Below are 27,585 nucleotides of genomic sequence, written 5' to 3'. Positions count from 1 at the left end.
AAGTTGTTTGTCATACCTTTGGGTTCCCAATTCATGAACGGGGCCCAACAGTTATGGCCGTCGATTCACAAAACGGTAAGCGGCCATTTCTCATCAACGAGACAGCAATTGAACGAAATTAATATTGATTCCGCGTAAAAATAAACCGGGTAATTTTCATAATCCGTGTGAAAATCTAACAACAGAGAATTATTAGTTTAAAATGCAATATGATTTTTTTGCATGCTACAATCATGATATCTGTATCTCCTTTTATTTCTCTGCTACTAATCGGTGATCCAATACAATTGTTTTTATTGTTTCGGCCGGTCACCATGTACAATTCTCCATTCATCTGTATTTCACGAATCCCATTACCAAATATCCGTTTGTTGTTCATCAAAAAATGGACAAAAAAAAACCATTCGAACCCACTTACAATACGATAGTTATTTTTTACAACAAAAGCGAAATATATACAACAAATAATTTATATGGCAGAACAACGTTTGCCTGGTCAGCTAGTTATATATATATATATATATATATATATATATATATATATATATATATATATATATATATATATATATATATATATATATATATATATATATATATATATATATATATATATTGTTGGTTATGAAAACTATCTTCATTCATAAGACTTTCTATTCGAACGTTATTATGTTTCTCGAATGTAGGCTTTGAAATGAATCATTATTATTAGGTGTATCGGTAGGTTTCTTCGGTTTTACAATAAATGGCGTAACTTGATTATTATTCCAGTGAATCAAATTTCCAAACATTCGTTGGAAAGCTACTGTCATTGCGCGTCTTCTTCAGTATATGTCAAAAAGTAGAAGCGTAAACAGCATAGTTTTTAGCCACTTCGAACATGTCGAATTTCGTACCAACGAGAGTGTTTTTGCGGGGAGTGTTACTTTATTACTTCAATATGAAGAAAAAAGCTGCGGAAAGTCATCGCATTTTGGTGGAAGTTTATGGTGACCATACTCCAACTGAGCGAACGTGTCAGACGTGGTTTGCACGGTTTAAACGTGATAATTTTGAGTTGGAAGACGAAGAACGTTCCGGACCGCCAAAAAAGTTTGAAGATGATAATACACTTGGATTAGCTCAGCAAACCATATCCGATCGTTCAAAAGCAATGGGAAGAATCCGAAAGATAGGACATTAGGTGCCGTATGAATTGAACCCACGAGACGTCGAACGCCGTTTTTTCACGTGCAAACAACTGCTCCAACGGCATGAAAGAAAGTGTTTTTTGTATCGCATCGATACTGGCGATGAAAAGTGGGTCCATTACAACAATCCTAAACGTCTAAACCCCGGCCATGAATCAACATCAACGGCCGCGCGGAATATTCACGGCCAGAAGGTTATGCTGTCTATTTGGTGGAACTAGCTGGGTGTGGTGTACTATGAGCTGCTAAATAAAACCGAATGAAACCATTACGGAGGACCTCTATCGATGACATATGATGCGTTTGAGCCGTGCACTGAAGGAAAAACCGCCACAATACGAGCAATGTTATTTTGCAGCACGACAATACTCGGCCGCATGTCTCGAAAACAAACTTGGAAACGCTGAAATGTGAGGTTCTATCCCACCCGCCGTATTCTCCAGACATTGCTCCGTCCGATTACTACCTTTTTCGATCGATGCAACATGGACTTCTCCAATTTTGATGAAGTCAAAAATTGGATCGATTCGTGGTTAGCCAACAAACCGGTCGATTATTTCCGCAAAGGGATCCGTGAAATGCCATAAAGATGGGAAAAAGTTGTAACTAGCGATGGTCAATACTTTGAATATTAAATTTGTAACCATTTTTGCAGAATAAAGCATCAGTTTTTGAAAAAAAAAGAAGAAACTTATTGGTACTCCTATTACATTTGATGAAGACTTTTACTGTATAGTTGTCAAGAAAAACTGATATTACCAAATATTATTGATAGTAATACACACTTTCAACCGTCTCCATTCACGGGTTGATTACAGTTGCTATAATGTATTTTTTCCTACGACAGAGAGGAAGGCGTACTTTCTTAACAAAGTTTTAATATAAATTAACCACAATATCGACTTGTGTTACCATCAACCTAATAACGGTAAAATAAACATCTTTTTCTACGTCCCTTCTGGTGCAGAGTGTTTTCCATCGCGCATTGAAACAAGCAAAAACCGGGACTAAACCTGACTTCGGTCCCTGAACTCACCATAAAATCCATAATGCAAAACAACTAACAAACTCAATCACGCTCATTTATGCATGAAGGCGGCGGCGAGTTCGTAGCACTCCGCTGGTAATCGTTCAAGGAACCAACCAATCTCTATTATATCCGGGAAGAGGGCACTCTTGAAGTTACCGTGGAAAAAAGCAACAGGAAATGCTAATTCTCGGGCGATGAAGGATAAAGTGTTAGCATTTTTTGTGCTTCATGTACATTATGCAAATCCATCGTCCAGCAGAGTTGATAATAATCGTTGTAAGCGGTTTTACATTAGCATCATTTCAGTGACTGTGCTGAGCGGAGTTTATGTATAAGTGACTAGTGAAATGTGCAATGTCCATTTATGCCAGGAGGAACGTCAATTTATTATCTTCATGGTTTGTTTATTAACTGTTTGATGATGATTTACATAATTCGATGCAACGCTATTCATTTACTTATATCAGCTTAACATGAGATCGTTTTATCGCACAACATACACGTTTTTGCACAAACCAGATGAATAATGTTCAAAATTCCCAAAATTATTATTTAGACCTTTCATTCACTAACATCACCGACGTCGTTTGTGTGAATCCTAAATAGTTCTAGACATCATACCAAACGTAAAAGGACGGTCATCAAATTCACTTTTAACGAAGAACATAATCTACTACAATGCATGAATTCATCTTACGAGGCATTTGGTCAAACTCTTAACATACTCTTAGCAAATATATTGAGTGCAATTGAATTCAATATATTCAATCAAAAAATTATTCAACCCAAACAAATGATTACTAAGTCAACGGATCCCACGAGCTAATCATTTGAGCTTCCGAAATAGGAAAAAGTCACACGGGGTCATATCTGGAGAGTATGGTGTTTGTTCTGACATATCCGTGCCAGTTTTGGTCAAAAATTCGTTTACAATGATCGATCGATGAGCTGGTGTATTATCGTGGTGCAAAATCCAAGTATTATCCTTCCATGAATCTGACCAAAATATGATGAACGGTCTCGTAAGATATTTGATTCGCACATAAATGATGATTTCCGAGCACCATTCCTTTTATTTTGACGATGTTTTCATCAGTTAACACGTTGAGCCCCGCGTCGGTCCCTAAGGGCCGACGTTGAGCTTTTTGGTAGGGAAACGCGGCCTGACTGGGAATGACAGTTACGGAACAAAAAAATAAAAAATATATGGTTTGTTTTCGAATATTTTACAAAATGTGACTACTTTCTAGTCAATTTTCTGACTATTTTCTATTTATACAATAAGTACCTTTGAGAGCTGGGACCGAAAAATTCGGGGCTTGTTGTGGATTACCTTAATTTAGTCCACTTGCATTTATATACCGGTCTATATTCCAACAATGTCTATGATAGTTAGATCAGGAGAAGAAGCAAAAATAAAGCATCACTTTTGTACGAACAACAGAACAAGTATCACGGTGTATTTTTATTCGACCTTAAATACGAAACGGTCATTGGTTACAACAGTTATTGGCGACGATCTGGAAGAATTCACGTTTTCGATACGGGTTTACGGTATTTCACCAGCCTGGAGGAAGGTTCCGACGGAGAAAAATTGAAATTACTGCGCAGAGAAGCCGTACTGATATCGCTGCTAGAAACCATCATTACGCTTTGGGGCCCTTTCCGGACGAAAGTTGGTGTTACAATTACACGTGCAACAGGTTGCTGTTGTACTAGTCGCATTACGTTTGAGTGTGTGCGTATTCTTGCTGCTGTAGTTATAAACCTTGGTTGAGGTTAGTTTTGCGCTGTTGTTGCTGCACGCTACGGAAGAGCAAGCAAAATTGCTATTGATGTTGTGACTGAACCGATAAGAGAAAAATGACAACACCAGGATCTGAGATGCCACCCGGGACCTCGACTGGTAGAGACACTGTTTGACCGTGATAAGACAAAATGGGCCAGATGGGTGAAGCGACTCGAGGGAGCTTTCCGGATGTTCGATGTTCCAAATGAATGGAAAAAGGATTATTTGTTACACTACATGGGAGCGTCAACTTACGATTTATTGTGCGACCACGTAACTCTCGCTGAGCCAGAGGATATTACTTATCAGGGACTGGTGAATACGATGGGTAAATTTTTTGATCCCGAACCACTCGAAATGGTAGAGGTATGGAAGTTCCGGTCCCGCAAGCAAAAAGAAGGAGGAACGATCATGGAATTCATCACTGAACTTCAACGGGATGCAAAATTCTGTAAGTTTGAAGGATATCTCGAGAAGGAGTTAAGAAATCAGTTGGTGTTTGGAATGAGATCAAAGCGGATACGATTTACTATTGCAATTCGGAAGGCAAACTAGAGACGAAGGAACTCTCTGAGTTTGAAACTTTCAGAGACTGAGCCATAATCGATAGAAAATCAAATGATTTTCGCGATGCGAAACATTTTCCGTTGCGCGCGCATCCAATATTGGATACAAAAATATTTTACTGATGGGGGAGAATAATCTTCAGAAGTCCTGCTAATTGCACTTGATTGAAAAATCACAAAACAAAATATATTTGGTCGCAGTATTATATGGATAGAGAACATTAAAATAAACTCTTTCACTTGAATGTAATTTTCAATTCCAAGGGGAACTGGCAGATTATTTTTCAGCAACGATGACATCTTTCCGGATTCTTCTCGATTCTTCTTAAGGTCCACCAGTGGTTAATGCTAACTCGATAAGCACCGAACAAAAAGAGTTGCGCGCGTGTATGTGTGTGGCGGCTGCTCCGAAGCATCAAACGGAACCAATTTTCGATGCTGATACTCTCTTGGTTGCCTTCTCTTCTCTGCCTGATGGGTTCCCTTTTGGCCTTAGGGGGAATTTCAACTATCTCTAGGTAAAAATCAGTCTTTCTGCGCTTCCTCACAGCGCTTTCATAATGAACGAAGTTAGCTTCATCACAACAGCGACAACATGATCCAATCGCCGTTCAATTATAACTGAGTGGATTTAGGAGCGGCGTTCACTTATATACCGATTGGTGATTTCATTAGCCTGTTTTGAAAGCAATTTTGAGGCTATTGAAAAAAGTTTTTGGATCAAAAAGTAACAAGTATATAACGCGTAGACATTTTATCTTTCGAATGAAGTGTTTTATCATACCACTTCGTTCAGTTGTTTAGGAACTATTAACGCTCAAAATCTCAGTCCCTGGCGTAACGCTTGCGTTTTCGATTTTACACCCCGGTATAGAAATGAAAGACGTAGTCCTACGTCAATATAGTTTGAACATAATATGTTTAAGGTTTTGATGTAATGCTTATTCTTTATATCAGCCATTTCATGCCAAACCGATATAGTGGTTCTCAGATTTTCGTGAAAAGTGGTCGTTTTGTTTTTCATCGCAAAACATTTGACCCGCATTTTTTTTTGTTTTTTCATTAGGGTGACCATTTCCATTTTAGAGTTGTCCGAAAAATCAACTTTTTCCTCTTTTTTTTTCCAAAAATGACATTTTTCATAACTTTAATTCATTTTTTTTTATTATTCATAATTCATAACTTTTGAACTACTAGACCGATTCAGATGATCAAATTAAAGCCAAAGCCTGGTCTTTTTTGAGAAAATACTACACCTGCAGAAAATTTGAATTCTCCTCTCGTTATTATTTATTGTATTTGTTTCTTATTGTTTTCATAGTCTCGGGACCAAAGGGGCTTTTTTCATATCGTTTTCTGGAAAGCTGAGGGTTTTTCACATAACATATGTCGAAACCAGAGAGGCGTTTTTTTTTAGTTTTGAGTTATAATTTTAACCGATGGTTCGAAAAATCTATTTTTTCCTTTTTTTCAATTTTTTTCATATATATAGTATATATAGTATCATAGTATTAAAGACCAGGCGATTGGCTTTAATTTGATATGTTAATCGGTGTTAATCGGCTTTGTAGATGTTGATAATCTGTAGATATGTTTGCTCAATGTCTCAAAACTACCATCTCCGTTAGTTGAATGTAACTGGATAGGATCAATGGAGACGCATGGTCGTTTAGAGGTTAAAGAGAACATCATTATCTACAGATTCCAGGAAACAAAAAAAGTATACCTTCCTGAATTGCTGATATGTCATGTGTCTCTTCTCGGTTTCGACATCTCAATTTTTTTTTCAATTTTGACATGAGGCACAGTTTAATTTTTTTATATAAAAATGTTAAAAAGAGATCGAACAGTTCAAATGCTAAAATCCTCAATAATGAAAGGATCATCACCGGTTTTTTGTAGAATTTATGTGTAAAGATTTATAGATTTATTAACTGTTTGATGATGCCATACATATGATGGCCTTGATTTCCGTCCGAGGAACGCATTCGGCATCCAATGCAACTTAATTTCCGTAACTCCGTGGGAAATGGTCTGTTTTCGTTGCGATGTTGATGCGTGTCATGGACCTGCTCATGATTTCTTGCGTGTGGGTTTGTTTTCTTATAACCAATCACAATATTCCACCACAAAACTTTTTTTTGTATGACATAAAAGAAACCGTGATAACGGGACGGTAGGGTTTCCTTCCTATTGGATTTTTTCCCATGACCTGTAAACAGGTGCTTCACTAACTTCTCGCTCGATTTCAAATTCTTACAACCTTCGAGTTTGTCATTGAAGTTGAAATCGTTACTTTCGAATCGTCTATACCACTTTCTTTTCGTATGGTATGGAATGGAGTTAGATGACCATACACTTGTGTTCAAGCAATCAAAGAATTTTTACTACATTTTTTTGTTCGAAGCAAAGTAGCGCTATGGCACTTGTTGAAAAAACACTTAATCGCGTACCAGATGTGTCAGTAATAGCTACTAGAACGGTTTATATCACCTTATAATATTGACGGACGGAAATGAAGATTAGGTTCTGATGGTATTGTGTCAGACAATATCATACAAGTTCTCTCAAAACTTGATTTGAGCTCGCTCTAGCGGTACATAACCCCATGTGATCGGTAAAAATTACCTCCAAGTGTTTTGCAAGCAGAACTATATCGAGTGATAATGAATAACTGAAATGCAAACCGAGACACATTAGAAGCGCTAGAAGCGCGGAATTCGCTCAACCCGTAAAACAAAACAGAACACCCACTCGACTCAACTTCTGATGTCATCGTCGCGGTGCAAAAAATTTACTCACTATTAATCATCGCTATTTTTTCCACGCGAATTTCCACCCAAGACGCGTTCGATGACGGCCCAAGCTATGCGGTGGGAGGGGGTGTTCTGAGACCATCGTGTGGCCGTGTGCGTGTGCCGTGCGTGTGTGAGGTGTCCGTTGTCCGCGCGCGCACACGTCACACACGGAGAAAAATATGAGGGAAAACAAATCGCCGAACCGGTCGTTGCGGGGGCCGTCGATGTGGGTGGAAAAATCACCTTGAGGTGGGTTGTTGTGTGCTGCGCAAATCAAAGCGCGATGACGGGGGCTGGTGGCGGTGGGAGGAAGGGTTGCTAGACAGGGATGGACCAAACATTTTCCACACGACTGGATCTCGGCGGAGCGCACATTCGACGGCAGTACGCAGCGAACGCTCCTAGCTTTAGCTTATAGGATTAAATTTACGGTGCTCTAGTTTCACGACGATTGGTTAGGACTAACGCGGCTTTGCGCTTTTCTCGCAGTGGTAAAACGCTGCACGTATTACTTATTGCTATAAAGTGAGTAAAATATAGTGTGAATTCGTAATGAAAAAAAACTACGAATCAAAGTGATATATTGCAAAGTCATTGGCAGGAAAATTTGATCTTTTCGAATGCGAAGAGAAATGAGAAAATGTGTTGTAAATCGTGATGGAAGTTCAATCAGGAGCATATATAGTAAAATTAGCAATAAAACTTGAGTGGAACATTTAGAATAATCGAAAAAATGTGAAAACCAATAATTTGAAAACTGCAACCAAATGCCACCAGTTTTGTGATCGAACGAGTGTGAACCGTTGCATCGCTTTGATGGACTCTAGCAGCGGAATATGAACTGGCAAATACAAATTTGCTCCGGGGAGAATAAAGTGCGCGGAATTATTTCCTATAAATAGCACAGACAGACATCATAAAATTTTCCTCCATCGCAGCGCGGTGCATAACATTGGAAGCCAGGGAGAGATCATGAGACAAAAACGGCTTGCAACAGCATATTTTGGCTACGTGATAACATTTTCGTTCGTCGTCACACAGCTCTCCTTGGTGGTTGTCCGCTCGTGACTACTTTGGGAAGCTGTAAATCTTTTTATTGAGGCACGAAGCCATATTATTAGGAAGGAAACGCAAAAACCATTTTAAGATAGAAGAGACTTCTTGCTAAAAGTGTGTTTTATGTTACCTCAAAAGTAATTAATTTTTTTCTGCTGTGTTTTGCTTGTTTCCCTTCCAGCGAACGAACTTCAAAAACAAACCTAAGCCAAAATGTTTAAAAATCACTTAGCGATGATTGGCATGAATGAGACGCCAAACAAGAAAGCCAGATTCTGGCAGTCATACATCAGATCACTCAAAGGTAAGATGACGGAGAAGGCGAGGTGGAATTCCACGGAAACAAGAATGGTGGCCCCTAATCATCGACAATTTGACGTTCCGGTTAAGAACCGTTAGCTTAAATGTCGATTTGTCGATCCTAATTAAAAACCGTAATCAAGTTCGCCACCTCTCTCTATCTCGCGCTAACCCAAGCCAAACTAATTAACATCATTTCTTTAAATTACCCCATCCACATCGTTCGTGGGATGGATTTAGGATCCGATGATATCCGCGCACACGACACGCCATCCTGGCGGCATCGACCAATTCTGCTGTTCGACGAAATAGACACCCCCGCCGCACGTGTCCAGTCCGCGGGATACCACTACCTGCCAGTGCACCGCGAGACCTACGGCTACTCTCCACGACCCATCTATGAGCACTACTATCCACGCTACCGTCGGGCAGGTAAGTCGGGGGATTGCTACATGGCTGAATTGGTAATTAGTGGCGTAATGAAAATACATCAGTGCACTGAATGTCGGCGGAAGCGAAAGCACTTCCTCTCAATTGTGATGTAATTAGTGCATTCAGGCGGGATTTTGCATTGGATGAAATTCGAAAAAATTCGGCAGTTTCACCCGACATTCGTTGGCCTTCCGTTTCCGAACAAACACTAGGAGGAGTCGAATAAATTAATCGATCCATGCGGGCCTGTAAAGCAACACAGGGGTCGGTCACACTGGTGTCCCCTTGAACTTTATATGGTATTAGTTTTTCTTCGAAGAGATTATTATAATTTATCAGTAGTTTACGCTTTAGCTTGCGTACAGGGTTTACATTCAATGATGATTTTATTTCGGGTATTTATTTTGGGGAAAAGACAAATCAATAATTCAAAAACTCATTCAACTACAGTTACAAACATTGGAAAAAATCTAACTGCACAATTGTATTATCGTAATACATCGAAAACCTGACACTGAACCGCTCACGATGATAACTTCAACTACTAAAAAATATTGACTTATCATCACATGGAAATTACCGTTCTTATAGAATAAGAAGGCTTCCATGTAAGTTATGTATCACAGAATTCCACAAAATGAAATTTTTTGCCCAAATATTACAGTGAAATTTAACTATATTTTATTCTATTCAGATAGTCTTTAAGCATTGACATGGTTACATCAATTATTTCACTGTGTTCGTTACAGGGGCTCATCATACGATTGATAGGACTATATTTGGCATAATTCGTTCTTCGGTAATCTATGTAGAAAATGTTAGGGTTTCTCAGGTGTCTAATCGGCGCGTAAAAATTTAGGTTTCCTAATATTTCTTCTGAGTCCACTCGTTGTGATATGATAACAATAATAAATAGAATCATGGCAGAGTTCCGACGTTCTTTCAGGCTTTTAATATTGATTAGCATACAGCGTGCTTCATATGGAGGGAGATGATATGAAGACCAGCCTAGTTTACGGAGTGCAAATAATAAAAATTGTTTTTGTACAGGTTCAATTCTGTCTTCGTTTGAAGTTATATAGGGGGACCATACAATACTACAGTATTCGAGAATTGATCTGACATATGTAATATACAATGTCTTTATTGTGTACGGATCGTGGAAATCGTAACTAAAGCGTTTGATGAAGCTCAACATATTATTTGCTCTATGGATGATTGTATTATAATTATCAACGAATGTTAGTTTCGAATCTAAGACCACGCCTAAGTCTCTTACTCGTTGACATCTATTGATGGGTTGATTTCCCAGCGTAACACCATTGTTCAAGTGTGTTCTTCTTCTTGTAAAACTCATCAAAGGGCATTTCCTAACATTGAGCTGTAATAAACTATTGCACCATTCATAAAATATGTCAACTTTATTTTTGAATGTTTGAGAGTCTTCCTCATTCTTTATTTCCATATACAGCTTCATTTCATCTGCGTAGATAAGTGCCTTAACACTGTTAAGAAAAACGCAAACGTCATTAACACTAGAACTACCGACGTTTAATATATACCTAGTTCTACCGCACCCGTCAAATTGACGGATTTCTGATTAGCGCGTTTGTTGTATTTTTTTACTTAGTTTATGTTAATGAAAGAATGTAATTCGACAATAACAACATTCAGTATAACAATTCATATGTTTTTAATTTAAAAAAATAAACAAAAAGGTTTATATTTACATTTATAGGTCTATGACTATGAGGCACATATCATGTCAAATCAAAAACATGTTACTCTGGATGAACACTTGCCACAAATGTATTTGTTGCATATATTGCAAGTATAGATGGCTCTGTTTTTGTTGCATAATTCTATTTGACAATATTTTCGTTCGTGAGGTCTTTTAGTTAAGTTTTCTGTAGTACAATCCATTGCTTTGTTTGGTTGTTTTTTTGGAGGAAGCTTGTTCTCTGCAGCAATTATGTTCAGTGGAAAGTTCTTCTGCCAATTGAAACAAGATTTTTTTTCTGGTTATGTTCTCATCACAAGTCTATTTGTATAAAATCCACGAATTGATTGCTGCCAGGATAAAAATATAGTAGAACACTTGCAATAGTCATCTACGAGACCCTGCTTTTACGCTATATTTGCGTGCCATCTGGTCAACTACATCTACTCTAAACTTGGTTTTATTGTAAAACGATACAATTTCAGGTATTTCTATTTCTACAATCTAAATTTCGTAACTACTCCAAACTCTAAACATATCGGACAACTATTGTGCGTAAACTGTACGAAATTGCATGTCTAACTGAATGCAAATACTAATTGATGTCCACCATTCCATAGATGATGCATAGATTGTTATAAACTTTGGAAATGCTAGATCCACCAATTTGACGGGTCTCGGTAGAAATAGGTATAGATGGTACTAATTATGAAAGATAAAGCCGGTAAACAGAAATTGAATATGAATAATAATCTATCCTTACATCTTATGAAAAGTCATCGCAAAACTCTAGAACAATACATAGCAATTATATAAAATTTTTGACCATGAAATTTGAAATCCGTCAAATTGACGGTTTCGGTAGTGCTAGTGTTAACAAATAAAATGAACAAAAGCGACCTCAAATGAGAGCCTTGAGGAACTCCGGATGTAACAAATATTGGTTTTAAAATTTTCCGTGCGGTCAGTCAAGTATGTTTCTAGCCACTTCAATAGCTTGACTTTTATCCCTATTTTAAGAAGTTTAAGAAGAAGTAAGGGTATATCGAAAGCCTTACTAAAGTCAGTGTATAGAGCTTCAACTTGATTACCATTATCCATTGCATTTAGAGTGATTGTGGCAAATTCTAGCAAATTTGTTGTCGTTGATCGTCCTTTGAAAAAACCGTGTTGCTTATTCGTAGTTCGTGTCTTTAGTTGTTGAAAAAGTTTTTGGTTTATTATGGCAAGAAATTATTGCTACTCCACGATAATTTTTTACATCGGATCTATTACCGGATTCGAATTTTGGTACACTAAAAGAGTTTTTCCCTATTTTTGGGAACCTTTCTGATTCCAATGACTTATTGAAAAGCCATAAAAGTGGATGAGTTAATCCAGAGGCAAATTTTTTTAAAAACCGGTGGAATTCCGTCAGGACCTGGCACTTTTGAGACATCAAGCTTATTCAATGCGTCAAAAATTTCAATGTAAGTTGGTTTTCTGACTCCAACATCACATGGAAATTTTGGAAGAAATGCAAAGAAGTCACGATCTCGGTCCTCCTCAGCTGTTACAATATAAACGTCTTGATAAAATGTTGCAAAGATGTTGCAATTTTTTTCTGGGTTCCCCGCGGTATCGTCGAGGTGCATGCGTTTAACTACCCGTATCGACTCAGGCGTATTTCCTATACCTCTATTAAGAAGCTGCTATTCCTTTATTTACCCATTGTCCTTGCTCTATGGCTACCTTCCTTCTTCTATGGCTGTATACCTGGCGGTGGGTCTTGATGTAGGCATCTTAACTTATTATTGGTATGATATTGAATATAATGAAAAGGTGTCCGGATTCAAAAGCATTACTGTACTATGAGAACAAAAGCTCTGATAGGGGAATGTTTCTTTTTCCGAACAATGAATAATGTTTAAACGCTGAGGATGTGACATGTATTGTGTCGATTTATTCTTCATGTTCTTCATTGAATACGAAAAATAGAACTAAAAACGATATGACACGGAAAAGATTCACTTTCGAAATTCATTGGGATGAATGTACGATGTAGCCATTTTAAGATAATGGTGGCCATGTTGACTATTCGATTCTCTCCTGAAGGTAGTCCGTACTCTTCAAATGTTGAGCGTCAATATTACTCCGAATTCGCAACAAGTCTATGAAGTATGTGTCCTTAACTACAACACCGGTATTATCCACCTTATTGTCCTGAATAGCCTGTATATTCTCGATAGGGTTGCAATTTGATGAAACCAATTCGGGAGTTTAGTCCGGGTATATTCAAAGAAAGTCTTGGTTTCCCCAGCATTATGCTTTCGGTCATTGATGGAAAAGAAAGTTCCTTTCTTTCTCGTTGAATATCACGATTGATGTCTATGTAGGTATTAGCTGTTTCATCGTAGATTTTGTTCTCCAAATGGAATAGAACTAAAAATGCCGATTTTGAGAACTTGCGTTTTTGATTCGAACGAAAGTTTGTATTCCGTTTGAGTTGGAGAAAATATGAGTTTTCCAAAGCATTTGTGATTTTTTTTTACTCAAGTGTTACTTTTGAAAAGGGCGTATCGATTTTAGTAAGAGAAATCTTTTGTAATTTATATATAAAAAACTATGAGTCGTATCGAAATGGTGTCTTAGAAATAGTTATAGAGTATTGATGTTAAAAAGTGAAAAAAATAGTACACTTTTTTTATTTACCATAAAAACTTTAATTTGCAATATCTAAATACATTTTTTTAATTTTTTTGGATTTTTTTTCATATAAAATAGAAGCCATGTAGAAAATTAAAAAAAATAGTCCAAGATGGTCAAACTATTTTTGACGAACTTTGTGGAACATCGAATTTTTGTGAATTTTCGAAACTTAGAATTTTTGTATGTTAACACTAAACGAGGGGTCAAATGACCCTTTTTTAACTTTTAGTCTAAATTTTCTTGCAAATTACATTGTCACAACATGATTTGCCTCCCTTGGCCGAGTGGTTAGCGTCATAACTAACATGCCGGGTGTTCGGGTTCGATTCCCGTTCTGGTCGGGGGAATTTTTCGTCAAAGAAATTTCCTCCGACTTGCACTGTGATCACGCGTATTCTAGAGCTTGCCACTCAGAATGCATTCAAGGCGTGTTATTTGGCATAGAAATCTCAACTAAGTACTAATAAAAATGACGCAAGTAATAAAGGGTGTGTCACATCAAATTGCATCACGGAAAAAACACTGTAGAAATTTAATTTTTAGGAATTATATCTTCAGCTTATAATCAGATAATCAGATAAGAGTGTATAGATCACGTTGGCCATGCTTCACTGTCAATTTTTGGTAAATTTGGAAAAATGTCGTCGAACGAAAAAGAGCGTCGTGAATTAATCCTGTGCACTCATTTCGAGAATCCGGAGTTGTCACATCGGGACATCGGTAAGATGCTGGGAATCGTCCAATCCACGGTCAGGAGAGTACTAAAACGATACTTCGAGAACCTAACCATCGACCGGAAGGTGAAGAACGGCAAAAATGGATGCTCCGTCAGTGAAAAAGATCACAAGCGCGTAGTTAAGCAGTTTAGACGTGATCCGAGAAGATCGGTCCGGGATGTCGCCAATAAGCTGAATTTGTCAAGTTCATTCGTCCAGCGGACCAAGCAGCGGGAGGGCCTGCGTACATACAAGGTTCAGAAGGCTCCTAACCGCGACGAAAGGCAAAACATGGCGGGGAAGACGCGAGCCCGGAAGCTGTACACCGAAATGCTGACGAAGCCGCATTGCCTGGTAATGGACGACGAAACCTACGTCAAAGCGGACTTTCGTCAGCTGCCGGGCCTGTTGTTCTTCTCCGCAGAGGACAAATTCAGCGTTCCGGAGGAGATTCGCAAGCAGAAACTATCCAAGTTTGCCAAAAAGTACATGGTGTGGCAAGCGATCTGCTCTTGCGGAAAGCGGAGCGCCCCCTTCGTGATGACCGGCACGGTAAACGGGCAGGTTTACCTTAATGAGTGCCTACAGAAGCGCTTACTACCACTATTGAAGCAGCACTAGGGCCCGACCATCTTCTGGCCGGATCTCGCTTCGTGCCACTATTCAAAGGACGTGTTGGAGTGGTACGAAGCCAACGGTACACCTTCGTGCCAAAGGAAATGAACCCGCCCAACGCGCCGGAGCTTCGCCCAATAGAGAAATATTGGGCGATTATGAAGCAGGCCTTCCGGAAGAACCCAAAAGTTGTCAAATCGGAGGCGGACTTCAAGAAAATGGATTTCTGTTCAAAAAAAACTACAACCTGACGTTGTACAGAACCTTATGGACGGGGTAAAGAGGAAGATGCGAGCATACGGGCTTGGGCTCGAAGTATGAATAACAAGAAAATGCCAAAAGTTGTTTAATAGTTTTTATTTTACTGTCTAAAATTTTCAAAAGGATCGGTCTACTGGGCGAATTTCTACAGCGTTTTTTCCGTGATGCAATTTGATGTGACACACCCTTTACTACGTTGAGAAGGCGAAGTTCCTCTAGGAACGTTAGTGCCATTGAAGAAGAAGAAGAACATGATTTGCCTACACTACTTTTCCTAAAACATACATCGAATGAATTTTTCAGTGTTTACGCCTCTCTTGTTATTTTTTTTACTAAGAAATATATGTAATCTGCCCTAACTACCGCAACGGGTCATTTGACGCTTGCAAACATTTATATGACATCAGAAAGATTTGTATTTGTGGTTGTGATACAAAACCATTGCATTACACATTTTTTTTGCTATTGCTTTATATATTTTGTTGTATTTGTGAATGAATAGTGAATGATCAGAATTAATTTTATTGCTGACTATCCAAGCGAGCTAACTATAACCATTCCAAGCTACAGTGCTATTTTGCGTGTCAAAACCTATAATTTCAATATTTGGCTGACAATTGTTATCCCAAAATGTCGAAATATAAAGGAGAGATATGGTTTGCCACGTTTTTCAACAAAACTCAATAAATCGAGTCATTGTTCACAAAATATTTACAAAGGGTCACAGGGACCCGCTGTGGTAGAAATAGATATACATGAAACATCGGTAGGTTTAGTGCTAACAATCATTTTTAGCCATAAATTTTGAATTCGAATTTTTGTGAATTTTCTAAACTTCGAATGTTTTGTATGTTAACAATCATTTTTAGCTGCAAATTATGAATTCTGATGTGATTTCAAACAGAAAGGCTATTTATCAATCTCCTTCTATATGCAGCATTTCTCGAGATATTTAAAAAACAATTTCTAATTTATTGTTTTTTTTTATAGTAAATAGGCTTTTCTAACATGAGTTTCGTGTAATACCGCCATGTTCATGAAATTTTATGAATTTGCTTATAATTTTCAACAACTTTTCTAAATTCATCATAATTGTAAAACTATTTGTTAAGAAGTTAGATTGAAAAACATTATCGCTACGTTTTGTATTAACCCACATGTCTTCGAATGTTTCGTAACGTAACTCCTAAACATATATTTTTACCATAATTGTGTATATGGAAAAGTTGTTGAAAATTATAAGCAAATTCATAAAATGTCTTGAACATGGTGATATAACACGACAAACATATTAAAAGAGCCTATTTACTATTAAAAGGATAATAAATTAGAAATATTTTTTTTTAATATCTCGAGAATGGTTTCATTTAGAAGGAGATTGATCAGGAGCTTTTTCGTTTTAAATCACATAAGGATTCATAATTTGTGCCTAAAAGTGATTGTTAACATATAAAAATTCCAAGTTTCAAAAATTCATAAAAATTCGATGTTCTACAAAGTTTGTCAAAAATAGATTTACTATCTTGGGCTCATTTTTTAAATTTTCTACATGACTTCTATTTTATATGAAAAAATTAAAAAAAATCATATATAAATTGAAAAAAAAAAATTGAAAAAGACAATAAATTAGAAATGTTTTTTTCAAATATATTGAGAATGGCTGCATTTAGATGGAGATTGATAGAGAACTTTTTTTATTTTAAATCACAACAGGATTCATAATTTGTAGCTGAAATTGATTGTTAACATACAAAAATTCCAAGTTTCGGAAATTCATAAAAATTCGATGTTCCACAAAGTTCGTCAAAAATAGTTTTACCATCGTGTACCCATTTTTTAAATTTTCTACGTGACTTCTATTGTAAAAAAATTAAAATTTTTGAAAAAATATGTATTTTACATATTGCAAATTAAAGTTTTTTTTCTGTAAATTTAAAAAGACAGTACTAATATTTTTTCTCAGTGTATATTTTTTGAATTTCAATACTCGATAACTGTTTCTAAGACAATATTTCGGTAAAGCTTATAGTTTTTGAGATGTAAATTATCAAAGATTTCTCCTACTAAAATCGATACGCCCTTTACAAAAGCTACACTTGAGTCAAAAAATTCCTAAATGCTATGGAAAGCTCATATTTTCTCCAATCCAAACATATCCCAATCCAAACAAAATACATATGCTCAACATGTTGAATTTAATGGAAGGATGTGAAAGAGAATGGGAGTGGGAGATTTAGATGAAACTTCTTGTTTTTGCACTGTCAGTTGTGATTGAACTACAATTTATGCTTTCATATAAATCTTCTAGTAATGGCCATACAAATGAAACACGAACTTCTGCATTACACGAAAGCTAATCAATTGGTGGGGACATCTCGACTTTTTTTTTGTCCGTTCGAACGTCGCCCATGAGTACGCATTTTGATACCTCGTTGGAATCATGCAAATGCAAATCAGAGTGCAAATGTTTTGACCACTAGATTCTTTTTCATTGTCCGATTATCGCTCTCCAGATAAGTTGAACGCAGACCGGTTCTTCGAGCAGTGCATAGTTGGTTCATTGGGATTGTATTTTTCGTGACATTAGCATCCGAGAACCCTGAGCTTGCACTGGTTGTTAATAGTATCTTCCCAGGTAGTTGTCGATCGTAAGTGTCACTATAACGCGTGTTTTTGTCCATCCGAAAGAGACTTTCCCGTTGATGAAACCAATTTCAACGATTTTTTAATTTTGGAATCTGACCGTCGGATTTTCGACGTGGGTTTTTAATAAGGGCACTGAATGCATCGAATACCTTTTGGTCAATAAACAAAAATCCAATTTGAAGAACGTCATTTATTCGTCGTAATTCTTCTCATTATATGCAATGGTAAATTAATAGGCAACTATGCTAACAAGTTTCGTTTATTTTTTTTATCTTATTTTTCCGGTTCAATACTTCTGGTACACAGCTAGCGTAGGCAGACTGGCCGATGCCGAGAAAGCCTGGGCTGAACATCTGGACCGAATGAGAGACATCGACCGCAGGTAAGTCAATCATTGATTGGATCATTTTTTCCAGCGAACCAGTTCTTGGAACACACATAATCTGAATTTTCTTTCGTTCGCCTCACCTTTCACGTTTAGTTTTCTTTTTATGATTGTCAACATCTTCAAATGGGTGCAAATGTTTAGGTTGAGGCCTTCCGGAACTAGATTCCACTAACCACTTTAGAAGTGGATCCAGGATGTTCGTTCTTTGGTAGCAACTTGAAATTTCCTGATAAACATTTTTGAAACATTGAATGAGAAGGTTTTTCGTGAAAATAATGACTTTATCGAAACAAAGTAGCATGAAACTTGTCACGGAAAGTGATGTATATCGCTAACCGCTTCTTTCTATCTTATTTCGTTCGAGTTATGTGCCGAAAAAACGATGCATATAGGGTTGGGGAAAAAGAAATGTCGTATTTCTGATCTAAATTTTACGCTTTATTTAACATACTTAAAATTATCCAATTTAAGTCAAATATGCGCCGTTTTGTTCGCACTTGTTGCCATTTAGAAGGCAACTTCATTATCCCCTCCTTATAACCCTTCCCCACCTCCTTATTTGCAAAAAACTCAGACACCCAGTTTTCGCAAGCCTCTTTTGAGGCCAACTTTGTATCACCAAGAGCGTTTTGCATGGACCGGAATAGATGATAATCACTTGGAGCCAGATCCGGACTATACGGTGGGTGCAATAGGACATCCCATCCGAGCTCCCGTAGCTTCTGGCGGGTCATCAAAGATGTGTGAGACCGAGCGTTGTCCTGGTGGAAAACAACACCATTCCTATTGATCATTTCTGGCCGCTTCTGGTCAATCTCCTGCTTCAAACGATCAAGCTGCTCACAGTACAGAGCCGAGTTGAGGGTCTGGCCATAGTTGAGCAGCTCCTTGTGGATGATACCCTTCCAATCCCACCAAACACACAGCAAAACCTTCCTGGCCGTCAATCCGTGCTTGGCGATGGTTTGGGCCGGCTCACCGCGCTTCGACCACGACTTTTTTCGCTTTAGGTTGTCGTACGTGATCCACTTGCCATCACCAGTCACCATCTTCTTCAAAAATGGGTCGAGTTCGTTCCGTTTCAGCAGTGCATCGCAGGCGTTGATTCGGTCTAAAAGATTTTTTTGCGTCAACTCGTGTGGCACCCATATATCCAGCTTTTTTTGGAATCCAATCTACTGCAAATGTTTCCAAACGGTTTTATGGTCTATACCCAGTTTCTGGCCAATCGAGCGAGTGCTCACATGCCGGTCTACTTGGATGATTTCAACGGTTTTACGGGGTGTATCCTCGACAGCCACTACACCAGAACGAAATCGACCAAACCAACGCTGTGCTGTGCGAATCGTTACAGTATCGGGTCCATCGTCGGGCCAAACTACACGAATTTTTTCGGCCGCCTTCGTTGCAGTTTTACCTCGCAGGTAGTAAAAACGTAAAATATGGCGAATTTCCTACTTGGTGGACTCCATCTTTGACGCGCTATAACTTGAGACTGAAAAGGACAATCACAACACTGTCAAAACGACACTTGTAGCACAGATTGTCGTCTTTAAATAGTCGTATAGTATGACCCGACGCGATAAGTACAACACAAGATGTGTTTAAGTGTTGCCATATATTGACAATATACGACATTTCTTTTTCCCCAACCCAATATTATGTGGATGAGCGAATGAAACAGTTCTTCCCATTTGATTTCCCAAGTAATTTTCCACGGACTTACTCTAATACTTTCAAGATTCAACTTCATTTTATAATATGATGTAGTATTCCCACGTATTTGTGCATCAGCACCAGTGGCTATGTGGATAGCGTAGTCAAGTAAAAATGACTTGGACTCCAGCCGGTCTTGGTTCGATCCCTGCTTGGCATCGTTTGGACGTATTTTTTGGGTACGATTCCAAGCTGACGTTCAGTCTGAGAGAAAGAGAGGTCTGCTTTCATACATACAAACATTTTAAAACTTTTGAAAAAGGTGCTTTTCGTTCATTTCACCCTTTAGCACGCAAAAAAGCATTTTTTATCTGTCGAAGATGATATTTGTTTTAGTCGACGCTAGTTTGGGTGTACGGTTGTCAGTTTACTGTCTACTGGGAAACGATGGCACATGCTCATCTTTTCGATGCTTCATAATTTAAAGCAGAAACTAATCGATTTTATTCTCTCCGATATTTTTGTCCATCACATCCACACACGTAGAGACAAAAATGTGAACATAGATAATTCCGAAAATTGAAGCTTGTAATAATGCATATTCCATCTCCTTGCGTTGTATAGTTAGAGAAGGAGAGAGATTTGACACAAGTCGAATATGCTTTGTTTCGCTCGACAACTTGTTGCTATTTTAAAAATAATAATTCATGCTTAACTTTTCAATAGTACCTATCTGTTTTGATCGATTCTCTTTACTGACTATCTCTTTCAATTACCACGGACTGGCATATAGATTTTGGCATATAGTTTTGCCACATAGTTTAATAAACGAGGATCCTTTCTACACTCCTGATCATCGAACAGATTAGGGAATGCTTTTCCCGATGAGTTATTAGCGATAGAGAATGTCGATGAAGAGAATCGATCAAAACAGATAGGTGCTATTGAAAAGCTAAGCGTGAATTATGTGAATTTTATTATTTCTCTTTCATTGAAAAACTTGTCCTTATTGTGAAAAAAGTGGAATGGTCGATTTTCACAAGCATCTCTTGATGCAAGAAAATAAATCACTTTAGATAGGACAAAGCTCTAGAACGATTGCTTTCTTCAGGCGGTTATGACAGTACAGGCACGAATTAAGAGTTGGTAGTAGTAGAGCAGCTCATAGTAGATTATATCCTGCTGATTCTACCAAGCAAAACACAAACCATATATCATAATCAGCATAATTCTTGACTTATATTTTTTACTACATGTAATCCACAACTGAATGGACCAACAAAAAAAACTGTATTTGTTGGTTTTGCATATTGGAGCAATTCTTTGAATAGAACTTCAGTGGCTTAGTCCATTGGTACACTAACTGTTGGATTCTGGCAACATATTCTAAAATTTTATGTTGCTAAATTTGTTGTACAATTTTACTTTCATGTCGAAACTGCCTGTTTCTCGCCGACATGATTCTTCAGATACAGTCAAAGCTCTCTATTACCACAAACTTTATAGCGACAAATCTTTCTATAACGACATGTTTAAAGGCCCCTTCAAAATCGCATAGAAATTCTTTTCTTTATTGCGACATTTTTCTATAACGACCTTCCCTATAACGACGCATTATCGCTTCTATTTACTGAAACATAACATTCTCTATTGCGGCAAATTTCAATTTCACTCCACTCATAGCGCGTGTGTCGAACGTAAATAGTCTGTGTTGTGTATTATAAGGTTTAATTAACTGTGAATCAACTGTGTTCACGCCCAATTGATTTAAATTTTCGGATACTTACAAAGACAGAAATTCAAGCCTTGAAAGATAGGGAAGCTTATTGAAACAAATTAATCGAAGAATTGTTGTACAAGAATCCCGTCCTAGAGCAAAAGAATAAACTGCCCTTTGCAATACATTCAAAAATGAAGGTATTGTTTGAGCAATTGTTCTATAGATAAAGCTTTTAATGTAGAAATCAAGCAATAACTTGAAGTATCGTTTGTTTCACTTCGAAAACATTCACTGCCCAAAATGAGTTGAAATACACGAAAATCTTTAACGGTTCTTAAAAGGTTCGAAAAGGATACTAGAACATTCGAGGGGTTGTATCCGAGACACGACCGCTTAGGACGTAGGATTATGCAATGTTTTTTTTTACATTTGTTTGGTTCATCATTTCGGATATTATTTACGAATACGTCGAAATTTAATAAATAACTCTTTAGTAAAAAGTTCCGGGGACCCTGAAAAGGTTTAATGGCTTCCGTGGTTTTGTAGAATCATTCCAAGAAGTAACGTTTATTTCTGCCCTTGCGAGAACAATACACTAATAGGTCATATGTCGTAATTTGTTTCTCTATATCAATGCACGCATTGCACTGAGTATTTAACGAAAGGCATCTTCCGTGCATCGCCAACACAACAAGCATCAAACACGCATCTAACAGATGCACACAGTTGCAGCAATAAAAATGAAACATCGCGAGAATGACCGTTTATGAAAAATCGTTTCTCGACTCTCGGTCAAAACCGTTACCAAAGCTAGGAGCTTGTTGAATCAGAACAATTGCAATGTCAGATGCACTTCAAGTGAAATATTCGCTGGCGTTCACAGGGGAAACATAAAACACAAGACGAGCAGAATAAGCGACCTTTGTTGCTTCGGGCATAGAAAAATTCTGACAATTTTTCTCAGAGAAAATGCAATACTTATACACCAGCGACAGCTTACTTACTATGCAAGGGTGGAGTTTACTTCGCGAATATTCTCTTTTCGCTAACCCCCTTCGTTGTTTCTATTCTAGCGGCTGCATAAGTTGCCCGTTATTGACAGCTCTGTTCGGGAAAGCACACAAATGGACAGAACAAATGTATGGGGAAATGGGAATGCCTCCAATTTACATCAATCGAACCATATACAGACTATGATATTGTAGTGTATAGCATATCAAACAAATCTTAGGGAATTTTCGATTCAATTGGTATGCAAATCGTTAAAATCCGTTCGCAGCAAAAAAAGGTTATTAACGTTAACTTTATTTCATAAAAACGTGACCTGTTTTCTGATTTGGCGCCCATAATGTAAGACGTAGTCCTACGACAACATTGTATAATGAATTCAATGTGCCGCACAATGCGAATTCATTCATCATCAAAAATATGAACTAGAGTCGTGAAAAGGGTAAGAATAATGGCATCAATGATGTTCAATTGGTATGTTTTGTCTGGCGATGAGAGAAAAAAAATCAATCATTTATTAAATCAAGGACTGACGGAGCATTCAACAATGAAACTATGAACCCACCCTCTCAAAACCCAGCAAGCAGGTGCTCACCAGATTATCTATGCTGGTTTATTAACAAAAAAAATCAATAAACAAATTACCCTTTTCTCTATCTAGAGAAAAATTTGTAACGGACGAATGAGGTGAATTTACATTCATTGTTTAATGTTTTTAGTTCCAATAGTTAGACGTCAATTACTTTTGTTTTAATATGATTTAATTGTTTTGCGTGAGCTTGGGTGTTTCTCTCCTTAGGGTGCTCATACACTGTTTGACCGAAGCCAAATATTTGACTCTTTTTGACAGATAAAATTTGGTCAACGTGTACTGATCAAATATATTCTACACAAAACACGACAAGCAAATAATCAATTATTGGATGCCTAAAATATTTTTTCAGTCTGTTCTTCGAACCTGTCGATACATGGTTAGGTTACCTTGAATATTTCAGTTGATTTTTTCCATGTTCGGTGTTTGGTATTGTTTACTACTGTTGAAAATTGAAGAGTGGCAAACAAAATAGTGTTTGTACAAATATCAAATCAAACCTTATCTGTCAAAAAATAACAAATATTTGACCAAACAGTGCAAACAGGGCAAACAGTGTACGGCCACCTTTAGAGGGACATTTGAGCTCTCTTTAACGACAATCTTTTATTGGCGATCTAACGTACAAATCTACACCTAGGCGGTGCTGCGGTAAAAATGATGATGGTTTTAAATTTTGCCATGTGAGCTTATGGAAGGTTTGTAGTTCTTTCCATAAATTACAATGTTATAATCATAAAAGATTATTTGATTGCGAAGAGTTTTTAAGAAATTTAATTCTGCGCATTTTTATATATAACATGTTATTTTCTTATCTCTTTTAGTAGTGAAAATTGTATAAATATTGACAATGGTTGAATCAAAGACGGAAATTCGAGAACACCATCAAAAACAAGTAGAAAAATGCATGTGAGAACTACCTTGGAAAGTCCGGAAGTAAAACATACGTGATTTGTTTTTCAATTTTAGGTAACCTTATCATCATTTTCTTAGTTCAAAAACAGAATCCAGATGTCTCACCGATCGTTTACGTTTTGCGTTAGATCGCCAATAGCGACAACTCAAATAACGACGGTCCCTTGCGGTGTCGCTATAGAGAGCTTTCACTGTAGTTCACTATGTCAACACCGTAAATCGCAAGCCGAACTAAAAGAAAAGTATTGCACTGAAACCGTGGCTGCCTTACAGTAGATTACACTTGATCTATAATAGAAAGCAAGTGGATCATAAAATTAAAATGACACTATCCGAAAAAGTAGTAACCAAAGCGATTTTAGCAATAATTCTTCCTGAGAAATAAAGTGTCAAGTAAAACCCTCGTTCGTTAAAGTGTGTTGTTATCTATGCCGGTCACTGTAGACTATAATAGCTAGATTTTTTCTAGTCATCTTCTCTGCGGAAGTAAACGAAACACTTTTTCGTGGAGTGACACATATGATCGTAAGTAACCAAACTTTGATCAGGTTTTAAAGGTTTTGGAATATCTTTGCCAAACTAACCCTTTTTTACAATCGATATGTGGTTTAGTTTTTTATTCAGCATTTTTTATCCTGTTATCTGGGTGGATTGGGTGGACTACTCTGAGAAGTGTCCATAATTTTATCTCAACAATTCAAACAATAATTGATTGTTTTGATGATTGCCGTTTCTCATACTAGAGAACCAGCAATAGACGAATCTTCTGAAAATGAAATCAGACTTCATGCAGAATTAATTACGATCAAATTCAGGCGAGAGTTAAATCGATACGTTTCCTAGAATTAACATTCGAATCAACATTCAAATTCTCAAATTCGATTCCAGTAGGGGAACTTTGGGTAAGACGCACCACCATGAAAAATCATGGAAAACGCAGTAATCGGCAGGATTCTTCTGCCGATTCACAAAGGCCAAAAGTCTGGCAGCACATTTGTGAACAGCGGCACGTAGCAATATATTTATGAACAGCGGCACATATTGATACGCTTGTAAACAAAAATATAGGATTCAACATTCTTTGGCGTTTTCGGCGTTTGATAACAAAAATGCCTCGAAAATTCTAGATCATCTGATGATTCTAACTGATACAAACATAACGGAAACGGAAGATATAAGCAGCGACTCAAGAGTTATCCAAAATAAACGCTTCGATATCGTTTGACATTTTGACTCGTTGTTGTGGTGCGTTTTGGACACGCATATGGGCATCTTAACTCGCTTATTTGAGAATGGTGTAATATGAATGCGTTCGGAATTCTCGTTATTTCTGTTGGTTTGCCTATTCGTAATCGTTATTGCTCATTTCATTAGAAAGAAAACAAGCGTGGCTACGTTGTGGATGTGAAAAACCGTTGAAATATGTAGTAAAAATACACTTTCATCCTGTTTTGCTTAACAGGGACGTCTTGCCCGGACTTCCCCTATCAGTTGCCACTTTTTGTGTTCCGGGCAGCGAAACTCTTGGAGAAATCTTGGTTTGGAATTGCCTCTTTCATTGTCATAATACGAAACTATGATAATGAAGTTGGGATCCTCTTCTGAGTGGGGGCACCCAGAGAAGCTCTCAATTATTAACATTCCATTTTTAGAATGGCTCGAATTTCTCTAGTCGAAAGCTCTTGCTAATGCGTACCTCTTTCTCGTTCCGTTGCAGATACCCATCGCGGTACGGACTGTACCTGCGGGACAAGCCCAGCCAGGTTGTGCTGCCCCAGGATCTCGAGTACGAACCGGACACAAAGCCCCTGTACTCGCTGCACTAAATACAAAGAAAAGCGACCATAGCAGTAGCAGCAGACAACATGTTATAACAACAAATTGAAACGCATGGCACACATACACACTTTAAACCACATACATCACGTACACAACTATAAACAATAAAAGAGATGGGAAGAGGAAAAGGTTATACGTTATTAATTCTAGGACGAGATCAAGTGAAGTATATTTATTAACGCAAATTGTTCTCTTTTAACCAGTGTATTGATCGTTAAAAAAATAATTGCCAGCAAAAAGATTGGATAATATTTAACAGTATAAAATGAATGGTATTATCGAAAAGGAGAAATAAACCGAATCAGCTGAATCAAAAAATTTCACACATATACAAAAACAAAAACGAATTGTAATTATTGTCGCGAAGTATTAACCTTTTTCCACGTTTTTGAACCATGGATGAAACGAAATTGCAAGGGATTAGGCATCATAGATTCTGGTGGTCGTGGAGTAGATCATTCAGCTCACGCTTCCGCAGTAATAAACACCTGGGTAACCAACTTTCCAAACTTTTCCCATCGACCTGAATCCACTGACACCGTCTCGTGTGCGGCTTCATACTAATAATCACAAGAAAAACGACTAACAGCGAGAACCATAAAAACAACAAACATCAACAAGTCCTGCAGGTAGTAATAACATAATTATGTCGAGATTAAGAGCGCTCGTTAACGGTCCCGCAAAATTCGCTTTTCTTGTGCGGAGCTCGGAAACGGAATTCGGATGAAGCTCCGCGTGGTATTGCCGGGGGCGATGTCACCTGGATTTTTTCCTGGAAAAAAACAGTCGTCACTCGTCGCGGTCGCACCGGAAGTTCGATGAGCTGTTAGAATTTTATCCACCTCCACCACCACGGAAGCTGTGATCTCCTTACAACCTTATTTAACAAGCGGACGGGCAAATATGATGGAAAAAGAGCGACTATATACAATAAACGCTTTTATTACAGCGTGGGTGTTTGTGTTTTTATGACGGTCATCGTTCGGAAGAAAGCCAATTCCGAAATGTCTCCCCGCTTGATTGAAGGTGGGTAGTAGGAAGCTCAGTTGTAAGTTACCTAATTGCTTCCGAGAGTTGTAGGTGAACAAAGAAGTTGTGAATGAACAGCAATTCTACGCAAACATGAACAACTTTTTTGTGTACATGTGGACATTTCCGGTTCGACGGTTGCATTCGCTGCCAACGTAATATCTAGCATGACCAGGCACAACATTTTCTATCCGATTAGAAAATTCCCAGTTGTCGATGGTGCCGATTCCACCCGGGCCTCAAAAACGATGCGGTGAAAGGTCTTGAATTTATTATACTCGTGCCACATTTTGTGATACATGCATTTAAGTTCTACACTGCTTAGCCTCTGGCGACCGAAGAAGAGAGTGGAAAATATTGTTTCCCAAGCTGCTCGGGAGGAGGTAAGCAAGTCCGCTTCCGCTTTGCATGGTATGGAATAGTGGGAAGTGACCTATGTTAACAATAAACCTTCCGATGTTTCATGTATACCTATTCCTACCACAGCGGGTCAAGTGACCCTTTATGAATAGTTAGTGAAGAATGACTCGATTTATATGTTTTTGTTGATGAACGCGACATATCATATTTCTGCTGCATATTTCGACATTTTTAGGATAACAATTATTAGTAAAATAATGAAATTACAATT

At 37.7% G+C, this 27,585-nt stretch overlaps 1 protein-coding gene across 2 annotated transcripts in view; it reads left to right on the top strand.

Annotated features, from left to right (window-relative positions):
- The window catches only part of LOC129762900 (uncharacterized), a 32,075-nt gene extending 5,197 nt beyond the window's left edge, over positions 1-26,878 (top strand). Inside the window, exons 1-5 of one of the 2 annotated variants that reach the window (XM_055761504.1) lie at positions 7,741-7,898; positions 8,611-8,733; positions 8,970-9,161; positions 18,114-18,189; positions 25,804-26,878. In XM_055761504.1, the coding sequence (XP_055617479.1) occupies positions 8,643-8,733; positions 8,970-9,161; positions 18,114-18,189; positions 25,804-25,912 (468 nt within the window). In that variant the 5' untranslated portion in view covers positions 7,741-7,898; positions 8,611-8,642 and the 3' untranslated portion in view covers positions 25,913-26,878. Of the gene's footprint in view, positions 1-7,740; positions 7,899-8,610; positions 8,734-8,969; positions 9,162-18,113; positions 18,190-25,803 lie in introns of those variants that run through there. The other variant, XM_055761503.1, reaches the window with a different exon arrangement.
- The last annotated feature ends 707 nt before the right edge of the window (positions 26,879-27,585 follow it).

The sequence above is a fragment of the Toxorhynchites rutilus genome, chromosome 1, assembly GCF_029784135.1.
Source record: "Toxorhynchites rutilus septentrionalis strain SRP chromosome 1, ASM2978413v1, whole genome shotgun sequence".
Classification (NCBI taxonomy): domain Eukaryota; kingdom Metazoa; phylum Arthropoda; class Insecta; order Diptera; family Culicidae; genus Toxorhynchites; species Toxorhynchites rutilus.
The sequence above is the reverse complement of the archived record's forward strand: the minus strand, read 5'-3'. Positions and strand labels throughout refer to the sequence as shown.